This window comes from Acomys russatus, chromosome 18 (assembly GCF_903995435.1).
Source record: "Acomys russatus chromosome 18, mAcoRus1.1, whole genome shotgun sequence".
In the NCBI taxonomy this organism is placed as follows: Eukaryota; Metazoa; Chordata; class Mammalia; order Rodentia; family Muridae; genus Acomys; species Acomys russatus.
This window is the reverse complement of record NC_067154.1, coordinates 5,402,773-5,424,879: the sequence shown is the minus strand read 5'-3', so window position 1 is coordinate 5,424,879 and position 22,107 is coordinate 5,402,773. Positions and strand designations below refer to the sequence as shown.

The 22,107-nt window shown below is 47.5% G+C and overlaps 1 protein-coding gene across 1 annotated transcript; it reads left to right on the top strand.

The window, feature by feature from the left end:
- Nucleotides 1-1,155: 1,155 nt before the first annotated feature.
- Nucleotides 1,156-21,384, top strand: C18H13orf42 (chromosome 18 C13orf42 homolog). Its single transcript, XM_051161013.1, has 4 exons — nucleotides 1,156-1,554; nucleotides 18,125-18,272; nucleotides 20,086-20,320; nucleotides 21,210-21,384. The coding sequence occupies exons 1-4, from the start codon at nucleotides 1,156-1,158 to the stop codon at nucleotides 21,382-21,384; spliced, it is 957 nt and encodes a 318-aa protein (XP_051016970.1).
- The last annotated feature ends 723 nt before the right edge of the window (nucleotides 21,385-22,107 follow it).

Genomic DNA, 22,107 nt, shown 5'->3' with positions numbered 1-22,107 from the left:
ATCCTATAAAGCTACATATGATTTCTATTTCAAGAATAAAATAAAGCAAACCCAGCAAACAGCAGTGGGAGTGTGGCACTTGCAACAATGCTTTCCCCCATGCTACCTGGCCCACTGCTCCCCTAACAGCCTATACCTATACCTGCACTAGAGACATTCAGGGATCAGCTCTCAGATCCAAGCCTGGGTGCAAGTAAACTATAGAGAGAAAGGAATGTGGCAGGGAAAGTTCTGACTGGAACTGTGGAAACTGCGAGAAGGTCTCTGGGGTGCTAAGAACGCGGCGCTCCTAAAAAGTAGTGTGCTTGGTTTGGGGCTGTTCTGAGTTAAAAAACGCACCCAGGAGAAGGGAGCCTTCCCCAGTGTATGTGATCTCCCAACCACTCACTGACATATTTGTGCTAAAAGTCGTGGTCCAGATACCTGAATCCTCCAGCCCTCAAAGGCCGCTATCAGGTGACCACCGAGAGGTCCTCTTACTCAGGGCCAGCCTCCTCCAGGACGCTCAGATGCCTACTCAGAGCTCTGTTTATCAGGGCATCTGCGGGCTCCTGCCAAGGGCCCTGGTCATGTCCACCCTAGCATAAGAAGGGTGGGGGGGGGGCGGGCTGGAATTCACCCAGAGCAACACCTGGGTTTTCGCTGAGGGTGTTGCAGCCGAGTTAAGATTTTATTTCGGATGTACAGAATTCAGCACCAGGGCCAGCTCATCTTATAGACAGAGTCTTAAAAGCTTCGTGAAGATTAAGTAAAATGGAACTAGACCACTCTTGTGAACGGAAACCGCGAAGGAAAGACAGTGGCTGAACAGGTAAAGCATCACCCCCCACCCCCGCGCCATCCCCTCCAGCTGAGCCTTCCCATGGAAAAGCATAGGACATATTTGCAACAACTGGTTCGAAAGGCCCGCCTGAGCACTGTCTCCTGGGGTGGCGTTCATATGTCATTTTGGTTGTCCCATGTAAGTGTTCTTCCATGAGAGAGGTGCATGTTGCCCACCTGACGCAGCTCTTCCTCACTGGGATTGTGAGAGCTGAGCCTCCTGGGAGGCTGGTGGCCCAGGGCCTGCATATGGGCTCCCCTGCCAGCTACAGGTGGATCAAGTGACACCGGTGCGGGGCGGCAGGCAGTTCCCACGGTGGGAAACCGAGCACCATGCTCAGAAAGATCCACTCCATTCTCCACCATGGCCCACAGGGAAAGGCGGCAGCAGAGGGTTCCTACTATCCGGGAGGCAGCCCTACTGTCAGGCTGATTCGCAGTACCTCCATGTATGTGGTTGGGGACCACTTCGAGAGGTCCAGCGTGTCCTTAAAGAAGTACAGAAGCACACACAGCATGGACACCAGCCTGCACTATCTGCAGCAGGAGGACCGCGCCTGGATGTACTCGCGCACCCAGGACTGCCTACAATACCTTCAGGAGCTACTAGCCCTGCGCAAGAAGTATCTCAGCAGCCTCAGTGACCTGAGGCCCAGGCACATGCAGGGCCCTGGGTCCACCTCCTCCAAGTCCTCCAAGGGAGCAACGCCAAAGACCCCAGGAGAAGGCAAGGTAAGTGTGAACGCTGGGTGGCTGCAAGCTGTGGTTCGTCCCAGAGCCTTGGGACACTTGCTGGGAGTCGCCACCCCCGCCCCTCCAAAATGGGCACCATTGAGTGGGTCTGACAGTTTCCAGGGTGGGCCGCTGTCCTCAGACTTCCCAGGATCCTGGGCTTGTGGAGAGCTGCTTTTCCGTGCTGAGGAGACTGGGAACCAGATCTAACTGGCAAGGACCTAGGTGCCACCGGGTTCTGTACCTGCATCTGGCTTAGTGCCTGATTTGATAGAGATGGCTTTTGGGGAACAGCTGTTACCGCATCTGAAAGGTCTCCAGCCAGACACAAGCATGACACCTGGGAAAGAAACCTTATGTGCTTGCCTTGCTGTTGATGCTTGCTGCGGGGATTTACAAATATTCCCTTCTTCCTTTATAGCATCCAAATATGCCAGTGCTTCTATGTCTCTGCAGGGCAAACTGAGGCTCAGAAGCCCATCCCTCTCTGCTGGCTCAGTTACTCCTTTACTCACTTCCATGGCACAATTCATTTCATTTTATTTCCGGGACTGAGTCTCTCTACATAGCGCAGGACGGCCCTGAATTTGCAGTCTTCTCACCTGGGCCACCCGAATACTGGGGCTGGAAGTCTGTGCCACTTATGCTAGCTACTATGTCACCGTGCTACCATTTCGTGCTGTTCTGTTTATTTATAGTGCCTCTGGTTTGAATGTCATCTGATGCATATTTCTAACAAAAATTTTCCTGATGGCCAGACCAGGTATTCAGAGCTAGGCCTCACTGTCTTCCCAGAGTGCCCTGCAGGCTCTACAAGGCTTATTAATGTTGAATGGCTGATTGGACTGTTATCAAATCTCTGGGGGTTGGCTTAACCCAACAGGCTTCAACTATTTGCACTTAATACCACGAGGAAGTGGGTTAAATGATCATTTTAACTGTAAAAGTGTGTTAAGTGGGAGGGCCTCCTAGTCTGGGGTCAAGATGCTGAGGCCTGTGCCAGTTGGTATGAATTTTAAGCCAGTTTCTTCTACTAGAACAGGCACTGGTGACAAAGGAGGCTGTGAGGCTCTGGGCTTTATTCCAGTTTGACTCTCTTGGGATTCTGGGCCTTGCTTACTGAGGACCGCTCTGCAGATGGAGCCTTCCTTGCTAGGACATGGCTGGCTTCTTAAGCTGCAGAGGAAGGGGTGGGGGGTGAGCACGCAAAGGCTCACCCAGTGGAGCAGCTGTGCAGCATATGGCCACCTGCCATGTGTGACCTCCCAGCTTACCTGGTGCCTCTGCATTAAAAAAAAAAAAAAAAAAAAAAAAAAAAAAAAAAAAAAAAAAAAATTGGGAACAGACCTTACTTGGTAAAGGAAGATGGATTTATTTATAGTTTGACCAGAACCAGAGGTAGAAAATTCCTATATTCTTCCCCCTCCCCCACCCCCCTCCCCGCTTTCCCGGAAACAGAAGCCCAAGAAAGAAATGTGTATGCTGATTTAGCTATGAGAGGCTGTCTGAACAGTGTGAAATCTCTTCCCAGGAGACTAGCTCCTCCTCTTCCCCTGGGGCCAAGCTTTCAGCCTATTTTCTCTGTCGCACTGGACAATTTTTTTTTTTTTTACTCTTTGGGCCATTGTTTTTACGGCTCCTTCCGCAAGCAGCGCAGAGTATTGAAGAGATGCTGAAGGGGAGCAAACCGAAGTTTGAGCTTTCCTCTTCTGACTTCTCTGGACCTGCGTTAGTGGCAAAAGCTATGGGTGTGATGCTGCGCCCTGGGAGGAGGGAGGAGGAGGAGGAGGAGGAGCAGCACCTTTCCCACATGTGCTGGTACCCAGCCCATCCTGCTTCACCAATATTTATTACCTCAGAAATGCCAGAGGCTTCCACCCAGCCTTCAGCCTAGGGAAAGCCATATGCCGGGCTTGCCCTTGAGAGAATACAGTCAGGCTCCAGGGATGGCAGGAAGGCCACCAAGAGGGCTCTTTCCTTCTGAAATGCCACGGGTCCTACCAAGAGTCTGGATTTAGGCCCCTGCTGTTCTTTTTCCTGCTCTCTGTTATAGGCTGTCTGTCCCACGTACACCAATTAAAGAGACAAGGACTAGTGAAAAGTGGAGGGAGGGGAGGTACTCAATGTGGCCGCGGTGAGACGAGGATGAAAAGCTACCCATCTTCAGAACACTGACATGAGGTTATGTTTAATACCGGACAAGGAGGACGCATAGACAAACAGTCCTGGTCATGGTGTGCCCTGACTTATCCCTGACCCATCACTGCCTTGTGTCTGGTCTGTCCTGCAGGGTGGCCTGGTATGTTGTTAGCACCACGTGACATCTCTTCCTTGGAGGCAAGTTCTTTCTCTGGAAGCATGTGTGAATGGGGTTGGAGTATGTGTGAGTCCTTGTGTATGTATGGAGGTCAGAGGTCAACTTCAGACATTATTTCTCATAAGCATCTACCTTGGGTTTTGGGACAATATCTCTCTGAAATCTGAGACTCACCCATTAGGCCAGACTGGCCTGCCAGCAAATCCCGGGGACCCACCTCCCTGGCACTGGGATTGGAAATGCAGTTTTTATGCGGGTGGTGGGATTTGAACTCAAGTCCTCATGCTGTGTGGCAAGTCCTCAGCCTTGAGGTTTTTCAGTTCTTCAGGAAGCATCGTTTCACCGGCCAGATAGCACAAATCTTTCTAAAACTTCCTCTCTGCTGTCAGGACAGTTCTCTTCTTTGTTTTCAGACTTTAATGTTGAGGGATTTGGGGTGATATGCTGGGCTTGTGAAAACCCCTGAAATACTTTTATCTTGGAACAAATATCACAAGCAGTATTGGAGGGGCCGAGGTCTGAGCACATCGTCAGTGCCAGGTGACCATGCGTAAGTAGCTGAGTCACTGTTGGAAGGAATGACACAAGTGATTCCGTCTTTGTTGCTGCTTTTGAGGCATGGTTTTGAGGCATGGTTTTTCTACGAAGCTCAGGCTGACCTCAAACTCAAGACATCCCTGTTTGCAATTCGACGCAAGCACCCCTGTTCAAGTGTAACCTCACCCTGAGTCTGATAACTCCCTCCTTGCTTCTGGGTGATTTTCACTGAAGACATTATGATTAGCCATCTGGCTTGAGATGAACTTTCCTTTAATACTAAGACAAGATCTCTCCCAGCTGGGTTGAGATAGTCCCACATCACAAGGGGCAAGTAACAGATGTTAAGGAGTTAGTGCCAATAAAACCCTTTAAAGACAAATTTTAAGCGACTGAGAGGTATAGAAAAAAAGTGTTAGATGTTAGGCCAAGCCCACTTGGTATCCATTCTCTCTCTCTCCCTCTCTCTCTCTCTCTCTCTCTCACTCACTCTCTTTCTTTTTTCCTTTTCTTTTTTTAGAGACAGTGTTTTCTATGTAGACTTGGCTGTCCTAGAACCCACAGAAACCCGTCTGCCTGTGCCTCCCAAATGCTGGGATTACAGACATGTGCTGCCACTGCCTGGCTTGACTTTCACTCTGTGGGGTGGTATCCTGGTATCTTAGGGAAAAATTTTGTCTGGGGCCCTTGCTGAGAAACTGTGCTTCTGCAGGGTATTGACAAACAACTACCACAAAATCATGCAGGATGAATACAAACCCTTCCAGCAAAAGCACACACTTAAAGAAAACTAGTTTGTGGCTCTGAAAGATGGCGGAGGGCTTGAGAACACTTGCTGCTTTTCCAGAAGGACCCAAACAAACTTCCCAGCTCCCACACCGGATAGTTTACAACTTCCTGTAAACTCCGTCTCCAAGGGCTCCAAGGACTTCTCTGGCTTCCGTGAGCACATACATAGCACGCACTCGCACATACATGCTCATGTGTACACAACATAAAAATAATATAAACAAGTCCTAAAACAAAATTAAAAAAGAAAAGTCTGAAAATCAAGCCCATGCTTACAGATCTATTAGCTGATGACCATGGCCTTTTAATTATTAAACACGCCCAGCATTACGGCTTATCCGACTTCCATTGCTTAATGGGTTAATTAATGGTACAATTAGAAACTGCCCCTGGAAAAGTTGGCCCCACTAACAATTCTACTTCATGAGAAACCAGCTTGGGAAAATGTTCTCTGAGCTGGTTTGAATGAACATGGTCCTCAGAGGCTTATATATTGCAATGCTTTGTCCCATTTGGGAAAGGTTAGGAGATGTGGCCTTTTCGGAGGAGGTGTGTCACTGTTGGGGTGGGCTTTGAAGTTGAAAATCCCATGCCATTGTTTCACTGTGTCTTCTGCTTGTGGAAAAGAATGTGAGATCTCAGCTGCTGCTCCAGCACCATGTCTGCCTGCTGCCATGCTCCCTGATGGGATGGTCACAGAAGCCAAGCCTCTGACACTGTAAGCCAGCCCAGAATAAACTCTTTCATAAGTTGCCATGGTCATGGTGCCTTCTCACTACAAGAAGAAAGTAACTATGGCATTCTCCTAAGCATTGCATTTTAGGAGGCTTATATAACGCTGGAGCGGCATGCATTTAACCTGTGCTTTGTTACTTAAGACATAGGAAGCTAAGCTCTAGCTTTATACTAGTACATTAAAGTGTGTGTGTGTGTGTGTGTGTGTGTGTGTGTGTGTGTGTGTTTGTGTCCTCAGCTAGGGCAAAATAATGGGTAGCTTTCTCTAGTGCGCTCTACACTGCCGTCTTAAGACAGGGTCTCCCACTGACCTGTTTTGGCTAGGCTTTCTGGCCAGCATCTCCTGGGATCTGCCTGATACCCCAACTTGGAATAGATGTAAGAGATGCAAACTCTGGCTGTCAAGCTTGTACAGGAAGCACTTTACCCACCGAGCCATCTCCCCAGTCCTGGTGCATTAAATTTGATCCTAGAAAACCCTTTAGGTAAAAAGATATTTTGAAATATCTTTTATAACTTCTATAAAAATAGTATCAATTGTAAGGATCCAAAAATTGTTGAAGGAAGACCCCAGACTCAAATAGTATGAAAAAACAAAGAGTGCTTATCCTGCAGAAAGAGTCTGCACTCAGGGGTCAGCCATCCATACAAAATGGCAGTGACCCTGAGGAGGAGCTCACAGGCACTTTTAAAGGCTTCTAGAGGAATCCAGCTGGCATTGGCTGGTGTCTGTGGGTGTGCCAGAGAAACAGTTACACAAGATAGAGTAATCCCCGGCTTCAGGCCTCAAATGCTATCTGATGACATGCTAGCTTTTGGGTTTATGGGAGCTAGAGGGTCTACTAAGTTAATAGATTCCAAATATCTATTATTCACAGGATATTAGTACTGACACTCTCTCTCTCTCTCTCTCTCTCTCTCTCTCTCTCTCTCTCTCTATATATATATATATATATATATATATATATATATATGTGTGTGTGTGTGTGTGTGTGTGTGTGTGTGTGTGTGTGTGTGTGTGTAAATGTATATGTACACATATGTGTGTGTGCACATGCCAGTACACAGAGTGTTTAATCATAGTAGACAACAGGAACAATTAGCTATTCTACTAGTCTTTCCTCGTTTTTTATCTCCTTGTACTGATCACCACAGCTCTGCTGTCTACTTCCCTGAGTTTTCATTCAGCCTGGGCAAGTTTACACCACTAGCTTACCTGTGGACAAGGAATATGTGGATATGTGCATGACTTCATTCAAGCCCCAATGACTGTACTTTCTCTGTTTTCCTATAGCTAGACCTTGTTTCATGAACTCTCATTATTTTTTTTAAAAATAAAATTCCATTCAGTCATGAGCACCTCTCTCTTTAAATGCTATAGTGTTAAAATAATAGATGCATACTGGTGTTGGGCATTTGGGTACACATCTTTAATCCCAGCATTCAAGGGGCAGAGGCAGGCAGATCTCTGTGAGTTCGAGGCCAGCCAGGGCGTATAACAAGATCCTGTCTAAAACACAGGAAGAAAAGGAAGATTGCCTTTGGCGTGGTCCTGGGTCTCCTGGTCAAGGATGATGCCAGAAGGCAAGATGCTGTGGTGGGAGCTCTTGAGGCTTATCTTTTTCCCCCCATTTTTATTATGTTTCTTTTTTTAAACCTATACATTTATATTATTACACATGAATAAAATAAACTACATACAGCAGGAAGAACCCTGAGACAATCAGGAGTTATATAAATGTCACATTCATAATGATTTGGCTATTTGTATTTGACAAACTTGAAGTAAGCATCTTTCCAATCTTGTTGGGTCTAAATTTCTGAATGAAAATCAATAGCTATCATATCTCATCTCTGTTAACTTAAGCCTTGATCTAAAAACATCTTAGCCCCTAACCAACTAAGTTTAATTGTAAGATTAAACTATCTGGTCTCCAACCCCATCAGAGACTTGAGGAGGAATAAAACTTAAACACCTAAGTGAACCAGAAGTGTAAGTTAGCAGCTTCCAAAATGAAAAAAAAAAAAAAAAAAAAAAAAAAAAAAAAAGACAGAGGCAATTTGCTGCCTGAATAGTCACCCATAACTGTCTATAAATGTTGGAGCATCATCTTCAGCTTTCTAGCCCCATATCTCTAACAGACAGATTTGCAAAACAGGAACTATTGAGGACTTGCTTACCCTGTCTTGGCAGAGTTCAACTGTCAACTCTGCCTGCATCTAAGCTTGCCCATTTTTAGGCAGAATTCTGTCTGTGGCAGAAGAGCTTTATCTTAAAGTGGTTTTTATTAGATCACATTTTGTAAGTGGTGCCCTATACCCTGTGTGACTGGCCAACAGCATCTCATGGAAGAAGTGAAGATTTAGTGTCAAAAAGCAGTGGGTGTGACTTGGTGCACACAAGGAAGAACCCATGCATGAAAGAGCATGGCTAACTCTGTCTGTGGTGACCGCTGTGAAGACTTCAAAGAGGAGGGAACCCAGAAAATGATTCTCACCAATGGGGTCGGGGTGGGATGGGAGGTCATGGACCAGTCTGAAAGGATTCAGGGAGCTAGAAGCTTGTGAGGGTTTCCTTTGCACTGGGTGCAGGTGGAACATCTTTTTTCCTTCCCTTCTGGTTGCCATTTACAGGAGAAGTTCATTTAGCAGGTCCCCTGGAAAGCCCAGAAGAAAAGAAACAGCCTAGGTACCAATAGGGCAAGTGAGGCCAGGCAGGATGGTAGATTAAAAGGTAATGAGGAAAAACATTGGGAATTGCCTTGAGGGAGTCAGAAACTAAAGTGGGAAAGGTGATGGGGTTTGGGTTGGAAAAATGCAGACGATTCCACATAGGAAAAGTAATTCAAGCCTCCTGCTTGATGAAGCAGCAGAGTCAGGGGAGCTGGACACTGATAACCTTAGGGACCTGTGAAAGCAGGTGCATGTCCTCCGTTCTCCAGGAGAGATGCCCATAGCGGGGGAGAAGGGCAGATGGCAAAGGGACCAGTGAGTCTCAGGGGCAGTCAGCCTGCCCCAGAAAGCAGGCTACATCACACCAGGCCTTTCTAAATAGTTAAGGTAGAGAGGAAGCAATGAAGTCGGCCTGGAGTTCTGCGCTCACTTACAGGATTCTTGAGCTCACACAGCATGCTGGTAACAAACACCTGAACCTGTGGACCTCCTCTTTGTAAAGTAGGTTTTCCTGTGATTCAGCTGTGTCCCTGAATCCTCAGCCTCTGATCCTGTGACAGGAGGATTGCCATGAGTGTGGGTCAGAGAGCTCATGGAAGGCAGGAAAGTCCAGAATCAAGCCTCTGCTTTGACGTGTGAGAACAGCACACACTGCACTCCCAGGCATTTCAAAGTGTATCTCATGAAGGAAACCCCAAGCTGCTGTTCACTGGCCACCACCTTTTAAAAACTCATGCACAGTAAACTGGGCACTCGCACAACTTCACCTCAAGCTAGGCTCCTACTGGCAAAGTTCAAAACGACACAGACATGAGAGTCTTCCATGCCGTCCTAATTGCTGGAGTTGAAGCTTACAAATAACCCAAAGACCTTTATGTCCACGGAGCATGGACACAGTGGAAAACTACGCAGCTGTTAAGAGGGATGCGGAGACTCTGTGTATTACTAGTGAGCCACGTTCTGGATGCAGAGGGAAGAGGCAGGTCCACAGGGGTGTGTGTGTGTTCACCCACATGGGTACAAACTGACTGTTACTTTTGAAACTCTTGTGTGTGTATGCATTTGTGCCCGTTCATGTGTGTGGATGGGGTGTGCGTATGTGATGATCAGAAGGCACCCTTGGGTGTCTGTGCTCTTGTTCACTGCTGGGTAGGCATCATGGGGATTCTCCACCCCTATCTTACCACAGGAGAGCTGGGAGTACAGGTGTGTGCCACCCTGTCTAGCTTTATGTAGACTGTGGGGATCCGAACTCAGGGATCCATGCTCACACAGCAAGGAACTGAGCCATGCCTCAGATGCCAGAGAGATGGCTCACTGGTTAAGAGCACTGGCTGCTCTTCCAAAGGACTCAGGTTGCAATCCCAGCACCCGTGGCATAGCTCACAACCACCTGTAGCTACAGTTCCAGGCATCCAGGGCTTTCTTCTGGCCTCTAAGGGCACTGCACACACATGCTGCACAGACATATATGCAGCAAAACACCCATAAAATAAAAATATTTTTAAAAAAAGGAAGAAAAATGATATGTGTGTGAGCAAGATGCATGTATGGGCTGTGTCCTGGCATACATGTAGAGGCCGGAGGTCCTTCCCTCCTCTGTTTCCGTGGGTTCCAGGGATTGAATTCAGGGTTGTTAGGCTTTTGCAGCAAGTGCCTTTATCTGCTGGACCATCTTTCTGGCTCCTTTGGTTTTTTTGGGGGGAGGGGGCTAAAAGATTTATTTATTTATTATGTATACAGTGTTCTGCCTGCATTTAATGCCTGCAGGCCAGAAGAGGGCATTAGATCACATTAGAGATGCTTGTGAGCCACCATGTAGTTGCTGAGAATTGAATTCAGGACCTTTAGAAGAGCAGCCAGCGCTCTTAATCTTTGAGCCATCTCTACAGCCACACCCTTCTTTTCTTGATAAGACACAGTTCACTATGTAGCCCAGGCTAGCCTTTAACTCACCAACCTCCTGTTTCAGCATCCTGGGTGCCAGGTTATAGGTTTGCTCCGTCATGTGTGCTCTATACGTTTGCTCATGTTTCCAGGAAGGAATGATGGGAACGTTTGCTCATGTTTCCAGGAAGGAATGATGGGAAGACAGACATAGACAGTGAAAGGTTCCAGGATGCCAGGAGAAGAGGTCATCACAGAAACAGTCTCCCTCTCCAGCGATGGTTCTAATTGCATGGAACCATGGATGCTGTTGTGGCTTTTAACACATTAAAAAAAAGTGTGTGTGTGTGTGTGTGTGTGTGTGTGTGTGTCTGGGGGGGGGTAGCAAATGAAAGTGACTGCTCACCAAGTCAACGGCATACTCACACAGGAGAAAGTCATCACAATAGGCCTCAGGTGGGACAAGGCTCAGGACACAGGGTCCTCATTCCCGTTCAAGGCTGATGTTGGGGATGCTCTGAGTGATCATGCACAGTAAGGGACAGGGAGTGGTTTTGTTAATGTCACATGGAACCCAGATTTTCAATGTAAAAGAGCAACAAATGAAAAGGAAAAGATGACAAATATAGTATTAACTTGAGAGACGCTCATGATGGAGAGAACTAGGAAGAATAAAATTCCCACTTTAACTAATTTAATTAATCAATTGATTGATTAACATACTTTGAGGATACTGGGAATTGAACCATAGAACCATTTGGCTTAGGCAAGTACTCTCCCACTGAGCTATATCCCTACTCTACTTTTTAAACATTTTATGTTGTTACGTAGGGTGTCATATACCCTCAGATGGCCATAAAACCCTGACCCAATGCCTTTCCTTCCCAGCTGCTGAGATTTCAAGCATGAGCCACCTCTTCTTGCCCACACCCATTTCTAAAACAACAGCAACCCAAATAGGCAGCAAGTATGTATATGTATATGTATATGTATGTGTGTGTGTGTGTGTGTGTTCACCCACACAGATGTGGGTGTAGACCTGTGTGTATATATTGGCACCACCAGATAGCTGAGGTCCCTGGGAAACCAGCTAAACTAAAATCCAAGGGGAGAATTAGCTGCAGCTGCAGTAAGTGATGGTTGTTACAGCTGGGGAGGGGGGAGGCAGAGGCACGAGGCAGGAGGCACAGCCCCTTCTTGTCACTCCCCAAAGCCTGGGGTGTTGGCCTAGACTTGTAGGCCAGGACCTGGGGCCAAGTTGGATCTTTAGCTTTGATGCTGAGAAGAATTGCAGGACTGGCCATTTTAAGCAGAGTTGGTGTTTATTAATGATATTTTCATGCGGGCTGAAGTAAGCGCAAGGCTTGAGGAAAGGAGAGCCACTCAGAAGAAAGTAAGACACGCCCAGGAGAACAGGTGTGGGTTTCTCGGAGAAGAGTTCCTGCTGGGATTGGGTTCTGCAAGGGAGAGCCGTTGTATCTGCACAAAACTCATGATTCGGGTTTTCTTTAAAGAGTGGCTGAGAAGCCTAAAGGAGCTCACAGGACACTTCCTGGGGGCACCAGACAGGACTACAGTTGGGAAGGTCCCCAAGACTCAAGGAAATCGGACATCTTTCCTGCAGACGAAGTTAGTGGTCTTTTTTGGAAACTTTCAGGCGATGTCTGGGGAAAGGGATTGAGGCCTTAACCCTGACACATGGTTACCTGAACATGAGGTATCAGTACATATGAAGGACATTAGCTGTATGTCTTCGGCCTTTGCAGCAAGTGTTAAGTGGGTTGAGATAGCGTTTCTTGGCTGGTGAAGAGGTTCAATCTGACGCTGGAGCGGGTGGCCCATTTCCCTGCCTGTGTTTTTGTCGTGTCCCCCTCTTTCTCAGTTGCCTCATCAAGACAGCTGCTCCTGCTCTAGCGAGGCAGCCATATATGTGGAAAGCCTTCGAGAGCTGGAGCTGTTGAACTGGGGCTTGGGGGAGCCTTGGAAGGCCACAAATATAGGAAGCTGTCTCTCTGTTATCCTAAGTAGATGCTCACAAAAGACAGGCAGATCCTAAGCCAGTATGCCTTACAGTGCAGGTCTATGGGAGGGACCAGCTGCTGAGGGAAGTTCATAAAGCCAGCCCAGATGATTCCCAAACATAGGGTACTGCCTAAGACTGGGACTGGTCATAAAAACGGGCTGTCCCCCCTGCCTCCCACCATCGTGCAAACAAGCATCTAGAAGTGAGCAGTAGTGGAACTCTGCCAGGAGACAGCCACAGTGTGAGGAAGGATGCCCTGGCAAGTATATCATGGTGGGGACCTATGCTGAGGAGAAAGGAGCTCGTTGGAAATTAGCCTCCACTTTTAACATGGTGTTTCAAGAGAAATGAAAAAGTGGTCCATGCATGGTAACCATAGCAACAAAAGATTTTTAACATCAGCAGACTGACTAAGCTTGACAAAAAGCCAAATGGAAGGCTGGGCGTGGCAAAGACAGTTTTCAGATACCAAAACCCCTATTGGCAACACAGAATGTGTAGATTTTAACAAAACATCATATGAAGAAGGGAGATGGAAGCAATGTCAAGAAACGAGGAACTTAACAGACAAGACTCAGAGCAACAGATGTTGGGACTATCTGAAGGGAATTGTTTTAAAACAATGATTGGTGCTTAAAAGCCAAGCAAGCAGTGCCTGAAGGAGAATTCCAGTAAAAAGACAGAAAAATTTCCAAAAGATTCCAATGGCCAGACTAGAAAGGACACAGCTACATCACGAAGAAGGCCTTTGGTAAGGGTGCTAGCTCATTTTATGTCTACTTGATACAAGCTAGAGTTATTTGGAAAGAGGGAACTTCAACAGAGCAAAGTCACCCCCCACCAGATTGGCCCATGGGAAAGCCTGTGGGCATTTTCTTGATTGGTGATTGATCTGTGAAGCCCCAGATCATTGTAGGTGGCACCCTTGGGCTGGTGGTCCTGGGCTCTATAAGAAAGCAATCTGAACAAGCCACAAGGAGCAAGCCAGTAAGCAGCACCCCTCCGTGGTTTCTGCTTCGGTGCCTGTCTCTAGTTCCTGCCTTGGGTTCCTGTCTTGACTCTGCTGGATGATGAACTACAGCTATAAAATGAAAACAGCCCTTCCCTCTCTAGCGTGCTTTTGGTCATGGTGTTTTATTGCAGCAATAGAAACCCTAAGACAGAAATTGGCACTAGATAGTGAGCTATGACTGTGATAGACCTGACCAGGATTGTGAGAGGGACTTTGGGACTTTGGGTTAGAAAAGCCATTGAGTGTTCAGAGTTTAATGAGCTGTCATGGGAACATGGAGGATAATGCTGAGAGCAGATGATACAGGAACGGCTAGTGAAGTCTCTCAGAGAGAACTCTGGAAGACTTAAAGAATCTTAGGCTGTTCAATATTTTGAACTAAAAATTTATGGTTTGGTCAGTTGAAGCTAAAGAATCAGCTGTGATAAGAAGAGATGAGAAAAAGAAATCTTCAGGGAAGTGTTGTTTCTCAAGGCCAGCACACAGGAGCTGTGGGACGGAAGGGCCACACTGTACCCATGCTGGCAGGTGAACTTGATGTCTAGAAGAATCCCTCTGGTGGTCCTGGATTTGAAGGCGTGAAGGGGTCCTGGAGAGCAGCTTGGCACCAGGAGACCACACAGTGGAAGCCGCAAATCTGAGGTAGTGAAGGCTTGGTACCATGTGCCAGGGTCTAAGTTCCTGAAGAGGTCCCAAGGGTAGCTACCAGTAAAGGTGCAGCCCAGCTGCCGAGACTTGAGAATTTTGGAAGTGCCAGCACTGGGTGATGACCACTGAGAACAACAGCAGGTGTGGAGTGCAGATAATGGAAGGCTATGAGACCAGCTGAGTGGGCTGTAAAAGGCAGAGCTAGAGAGGTGCAACCACCCAAGCCCTATGGAGCCCAGAAGATAGTGAGTAAATCTCAGACACTGGACACTGAGTACACCATCGGAGTTTGGTTTTGCATTGTTCTTGTTGTGAGCGTGCCTTTGTACTTCCTTCTTGAAATAAAAAAATTATTTAACTTTTAAAAACAATTTATAGGAAGCCATAATTATAAGATCTTGGATATATTAAAGAAATTTTGAAATTTTACAGAGATTTTAGAAAATTAGAGAGACTGAATATTTCAGAGCGACTGGGTATTTTAAGAGACTTTGGGAATTTCAGAGAGATGGTATTTTAGAGAAACTTTGAACTTTGAACGAGACTTTGGGCATTTTAAAGAGGCTAAATTTTTTTTTAAAAAGTCTTTAAATTTATGTGTATGTGGGATTTTTAAAGGTTGGAATGTGGGGTTTTTTTTATATTGAGATAGTATTAACGTCTCAATATAATACTCCTAGTATTAATGTGTCAATGAGATGTTGGGGAAAAATAAGTAAGAAAATGTTATAGTTGAATAGTGATGTGTTTAGGTGTCAAGCTGACAAAGGATCAAGTATGCTGGCTAGTTTTTTATGTCAACTTGACACGAGCTAGAGTTATTTTGAAAAAGAAACATAATTGGGAAAAACTCACCCACGTGAATGGCCCGTGGACAAGTCTATGAGCATTTTTTGATTGATGATTGATGTGGGCGAGCCTAGGCCACTGTGGGTGGTGGCACCCCTGGGCTGGTGGCCCCAGGTACTATAAGAAAGCACTGAGCAAGCCATGGCAGCAAGTCAGTAAGCAGCACCCCTCCATGGCCTCCGCAACAGCTCTTGCCTCTGGTTTTTGCCTTGAGTTTCTAGCCTGATGTTGCCAGGTGATGGGCCAAAAGCAGTAAGATGAAATAAACCTTTTCCTCCCCAAGTTGCTTTTAGTCATGATGTTTTCTCATGGTGATTGAGACCCAACTATAACAAGTGGGTTCACTAGCCGATATCACACGGCCAAGGAAGGAATCAGCAAAAGTGAAGACAGAATGGAAGACTGGAAGCAATCGAAACCAACTCAACAAGAAAAGTTAGCCCCCCCCCCCAAATGGCTGCAGACATGGTGGGCACTAGGAGGTGTGGGATGCCAGCAGTCACAGCAGGAGCAGAGAAGGAGGGACCACGTGGAAATAAGAGCTCTGGACTTTCCAAAGTTGACCGTGTACAATAAACCACAGGAAAGATAAATAAATAAAATATAGGTGTTTCATAACAAAACTGCTGGAGAGGTAAGATGAAAAAGGACATATATCACACAACAGAATAAAGATTAAAAGCGGTGGATTTCTCATCAGAGACAACACAAACCAGAAGACATCGAAGCATTGTCATTAAAATGCTGGGAATACAATAGTTTATTTTTGTTTTGTTTGTTTTGTTTTTAAATCATCTAAATACAAAACTTGTTGTCTTAGGATAATTTCAGTTGCCATAACAGATAATCTGTTACTGAGTAATTTACAAAGAAGATAGACACATTCTTAGAGTCTAGGAAGCTGAGAAACCCAAGGTCATGATGAGGACCTTCTTGTGTCCTCTGGTACACACTGCTCTAGGTTAGGAGCATGAAAGAGTTCCCGAGGAGAAGAAGGGACACAGATGGCACCATCAGGCTGTGTGCGCAGCTGAGCTTGAAGAAGTCCCGAATCCACTTCCAGCCCTTGGCACCCAGGACACCACATTTGCAACTTTCTGTTGGTCAAATTGTGCTCTGCCTCCTCTTCTACCCCTGCTGTCCTTGGAGCTGCTCTCTCAGCCCTATCATCTGGCGGAGGAAAGACAGGCAGGTCAGCCTACTGTCCTGTCAGCGTACGTCCCACTCTCGTCTCTTTGCTCTCAATTTAGCGTCTCATTTGAAGACGGTTTGCTGAGCACCTGAGGCCAGTCTTCCGTTTGTAAGGGAAAATATTCAGGTGGGTACTGTGCTCCTTCAGCAGTTTCTCCTATAAGCAAGCTCTTTGCAGTTGCGAAAAAGAAAAAAGAAAATGGGAAAGAGAGAAATTGTGCGACTAGTGTGTCCTGGTCATACGAGAAGCACACCACAGTGTGCACCTGGAGATGCCATTCAACTTTCTAATCCGAGACTCAGTTCTGCTCACGTCTAATGCCATGCTCACACGACCACTCTCAAAGTGTCACAAAGCAGGGCTCACCCACATTGACAAATCATGTCCTGTTTGTTTCTCTGGAAACTCTCATGGAGCTTTCCTTAGCTGTTCATATGTCCATCCTCCGCACGCATCTCACTTGGCGTTCTCTGTGGAGCCCCCCCACAGTACCCAGGCTTCCAAGAGATGGGTGCTTCTGGGTGTCTGCTGGTCCCCTTCTCCCTATAAAGCAGTGTGTTAGCTACTGTGCAGGCAAAAGAAGGGCAGATTGTTTTCTCGAATGTCTGATGATCAGTTTATGACCAGGGAAGAAACAGGTGCTGCCTTCCTTTTCCTAATCCACTGTTGAGACGGGAACCCTGCAGTGGCTGAGGGTCTCCCTCCCACAGGACCCTCTGACAAACGCACCTCTACCATTTCTTTAATTGACATGTAATAGTTATACGCATATGTGCATATGTCCGTGGTAGCATGTGATGCTTTGATACCCTGTATGCAGTACGTGTTGATGACATCGTGATGATGAGCATTTCCAACCTCTTCAACATCCTTCATTCTTCCTGCTGAAAGTCTCCAAGCTCCGTCTTCTAGTTCTTCACAAAGCATATAGTAAATCGTTGTGACTACGGCCACTGCTATGCTGCAGAACTCTGGTACCTCCCCTCTTGGGTAGGCTCTGTTTCTTAACAATCAAACTTTATTATACACTCCAACTAGCTTACACAAGAGGGAAAAAGGGTTAAAGGGGAAAAAAAGAGTGAACCTTCCGGTATCCGTTCCATGGGACGGGTCCCTAGGTGGCTCTGGCCTGTGTGCTGGTCTGGCCTGTTCGCTGATCCACGTGAGCTCAAGCCTGGTCTGAACCTGCTGCTGCTCTCTCCTCTTGCCTGCCTGTGTCATGTGTGAAGGGCGGTCTCCTTCTCCCATTGAGGGTCGATTAGAAAAACAATAGTCCAGGTGGAGTCCCCCAGGTCTGTTTCCTGAATTCCAGGCCTAGGGTGGCTCCACCCCGTCTATCTCAAGGTATTTGTGGTGTGTCCGAGGGTAAAGCCCACCAAGACTGCTTTCACCTGTGACAAAGCTTACAGTCGTTCCCACACTCTTGTCCAACTATTTTGATCCACATTGGCCTCTTTGTGTTTCTCCTCTTCTTTTCCCTCCCCCTCTCTCTGGGGAGCCGCTGTTTACCCTTTATTTCCATCAGATCCAATTGTTTAACTTCTGGATATGAACGATTATATGAGGTATTTGTCTTTCACTATATGATTTATTTTGCTTAACATAATGGCTCCCAGTTGCATCTATGTTGCAGCAAATGACCAGATTCCATCTTTTTCATGGATGCATAATATTTCATCCTTAAGAAATAATCCACTCATCCAGTGATAAGTTCTATAACTAAGCCTGTACCTTGGCCATCAAAATTCCCACAGAAACCTCAATAATATGAAACCCCACATGCATTTAGTTTTGGGAATGTTGATTCTTTTCAATGTTTCTGGCTTTTGTATGTGAGGACTCCCATGTACACCAAGAAACTCCCAGGCAACTCTCTCTCACTGCCTCACCTCCACTCTTCTGTGACAGAAAGCAACCTCAAAGAAATACTCACAGTTCAGCACCGACGTCGCCGAGGCCATCGCTTTCTTTGACTCCATCATTGCAGAGCTCGAGACAGAAAAGCGGCCGAGGACTGCTGAGGCTGACCTGCCTAATGACGACGTGGACTTTGATGGTGAGTGCTGGGAGAGGCACCCTGATGTGGGGAGGGGAGGTGGGGCTGTGGGTGGGCTCCCTCATGTTGTGTCAGGCTTGCTCCCTCTACCTTGGCCCCGTCGCCATTGCTGTCAATGCCCTAGCCTACACCTATGGTTCATCTGCTGACAGTAGCATGGTGGAACTTGCTGAAGACTCCATGAGAGGAGGCAAGGAATTAGTGTCTAAACCAGGCATGGAGATGATGCATAGAATCCCAGCCCTCTGGAGAAGAAGCCGGAGGCTCAGACGTCTCAAAGAGAGTTCAAGGCCAGCCTGGGCTACATGACGCCTTACTTGGAAACAAAGAAAAACACCGCAGAAGAATAAGAAAAGTCATTGCTTCAGGCATGGTGGTGGTGCACATCTTTAATCCCAGCACCTGAGAGGCAGAGGCAGAAGTTTCTGTGTGGGTTCACATAGTGAGTTCCAGACCAACCAACACTACGTAGTGAGACCCTGTCTCAAAAGGAAAAAAGAAAAACGAAGGCCAAGAAAGAAGAACAAAAGTCCGTGTGACAAACTTTTCCTGGGGGAGACGGAACATAAGCATGTCTACTTAAGTATGTCTAGGTCCTAGACAGATAACTCATGGCAGAGCAAAGTAACGATTGCGCTCATGTCCAAACTGGTGAAGCAGGGACTTTTTTTACTGAGGTTATGGACAGGAGTGTGGGGGAGGGGTTACTTATAAAGAACAGGGCTAACTCAGAAGCAGCCGCAGGGACAGATAGCCCACCCCAGCACGGGTGCGCACTCCTGAGCCTTCACAGCCAGCCGCAGGCCACCCTATAGTCCTTTATCTTTCTCTCTGCAGTTTGCCTGCTCAGTGTCAATCCAGTGTCTAGAGAGTGGGTGGGAGCCTCCATTGTCTTCCAAGTGTTTGTTCTGGTACATGTGACCTTTAGGTGACCTGTTGTTCACCATTGTCACTGGTGAGCCGCCCCCCCTTCCTCCTGAAAGGAAGGTTTTCAGTGTTTTGGGGTGGGATGGGGGAGGCAGCGCTGCGGCAGGAGGAATGAGCCAGTAAGAGTCCTCTGTGGCAAAAATGCGTGAGCCCAAAAAACTGAATGAAGTCCCCAGAGAAAACTGACTCCTGGGAGTTGTCTTCTTTGCCCCTTTGCCACACCCCTCCCCCCTCGTCCTTCCTCCACACCCCTCCGCTGCCAATAATCTACCTTCATTGTAAATCAAATCAACCAAACAGCACCTGGTGTTAAGAAAGTAAAGGTGCTAGGAGCCAGGGCTCAGGAGTTACAAGGTCACATTGCTTTTAGGGAGGATGGGAGTTCAGTCCCCAGCACCCACACTGGGCCCCTGTACCTCCAGCTTCAGGGAATTCAACACTGTCTTCTGGCCTCTGAGAGCACCCACACTCGACTTGCATGCGCATAATTAAGACTAAAAACTAATTTAAAAAAGAAACTAAAAACAAATGCCATCTGTAAGTCACTACCACTGTTGACACGTGGGCATATGACTTTTCACAAAGGACTTTCAACACGCTCAAATTTTATTTACATTTGACTTTTAACAAAAATAGAATCTCTTTGAACAATGTGCAATATGCTGTGGCATCTTTCCAAGTCAATGAGTACAAATCTGTCCCAGCCCCGTGCTTGCTGAACCACACTCCACCGGGGCCCTGGCTGCTGCAGCCTTCCTGCAGCAAGAGCCCGTCTTTCCTTCGCTGTGGATTCCCTGCCTATTCACGCTCTTCTTTACTTTCTGCTCTCCTGACAGTGGCCACCTGCCCAGGCCACCTGCCCAGGTCACTTGCTTCTCTTTTCCAGTGGCCACCAGCTCGCGGGAGCACAGCTTGCACTCCAACTGGATTCTGAGGGCACCACGAAGACATTCCGAGGCCATTGCCGCTCACGCTACTGCAGACAGCCGATTTCGGAGGAGCACAGAGCACAGGGTCACTGGGACCCAGAGGAGGCTTGAGAGACACCCCATTTACCTGCCCAAGGCCGTGGAAGGGGCATTCAACACCCTGAAATTTAAGCCCAAAGCCCACAAAAAAGAGTAAGTGCCCGGACTTAACAGACCAAGACAATTTCATGCACTTCAGACTGGTGGGATACTTGCTTCTTACAGTGTGTTTTGGTCCCTTATCTCAAGTGCTAAATTTGTTGATTTTACAGGCTGGCAGGGGTGGGTGGTGGGTGGGGGAGCTTGAGTGAGATGTTTTCCCACAGGCTGTCCTCTGGCAGCCTGGCTCACTGCTGTCCTCTGCCCTCCGTTCTTGCTCCCATCCTGTCTGCCCACTTCCTCTCTGCCTTGCTGTTTACACACGCTACATATCTCTAATGTCAGTTTGGGTTGTGCACAGCAGAACAGCTGGCAGTGGACAGTTTTACATGGAGATTTTATTTCCTTGGAAGGCACTGACCAACCTCTGCTCTGTAGAGCAGGATTTCCTGCTGGCCTCGCCCCCTGTGAGGACATATTGACACTGGCTCCTGTGGCCTCTCTCCTGTCAGATCCTTCTTTCTCTCCCAAGACTGGTTCCCATGACCAAGTCCCACATGCCCTGTGTCTTATGCAGGGCATCCACATAGGCCATGTCATGGGACATAAGGGTCTGTTCCATAGCTGTCCCTTTATCTCATCATAAGCCACTCAACTCTGGTGGATATGGAAGCAATTTACTTCCAGGGTAATAAGAAATGTGCTTGACATATAAAGCCATGGTCCAGCACTCACCCTTGACCTTTTCCTTTCAAAGCCAGGTCACTGTCCCCCTGAAGCCTATCCACACCCCACCCTGTATGACTATAAGGCTCTCCCCGAGGCCCAGAACTGGGGGAAAAAACATGATGTTCTCTGCAGGAATTGTGACAATTTGGGTGTCACTCCCTTCTGTGCAGTGGCCAGCTTGAACCGGACCTTTTCCCTCTCCCTCCCCTTGCAGGCTGGGGAGCTCCAGACAGATCCTCCACAGCTTCTCTAGAGAAGACACAGAGTGGGATGAGGAATTCTTCGCCCAGGAGTCCCCAGTGTCCATGGAGGCGGATCATTATGGGGCAGAGAATCCCAAAGGGCAATGGCTGATTCGAGAAAGACTCTGGGAGAGGACAGTGCCCTGACTCGACTTGTCTTAGCCTGGGTCTGTGACAGGAGATCTGCTTTCAAGGCAGCGTGAAGTGTTCAGTAGAGTTAAAAACAAATTATAAAGCTGTAACACAACCAGATTCCTCAAAACGCTACCTCTCGGTGTCCAGCTAGTGCCAAAAAGGCCCTGAGATTCCCTGGGGGGACATGTCCTGGAGGAGTCCGAGCCTGAGCTTCCCACAGGAGTTGATAAGAAGAAAGGAAAGCAGAGCCTAGCTGTGTGTGTCCCAGAGCAGAGGCGCAGAGGACGAGAACGAGTGCCCCTGACACCTTTCTTGGCCTGTCACGTATAGTAGGCTGTGCGAATGGCTGTGTGTAATGTGCTCAGAACTGCAAAGGAACCCATCCGCAGTTCTGGCCCAAAGTCTCCAAGGCTGTGTCTCAGAAGCCCAGTGGTGAAGTCCTGAGGACCTCCCTTTCATGCAGAACACAGCCAAGGAAACAACCCCACTGCTCTCAGTCTTCTTTGGGTTTCCAAGTCTTATGTGGCTAGGTCAGGCTAAAAATGAGGCCAGTGGCCTCATGGTACGATAGAGAAAGGTTGTGTCAGAGCTTGTCTTGTGATCACACTGTCGCCCCCCCCCCCCCCCCCCCCCCCCGCCCCGCCAACTCATTTGTCCAGCTCCTCCACACAGTCAGCTGCCTCAAGGAGGTGCCAGTAGGCGGGTCATTCCCTTTTCTAATTCTCACACAAATAA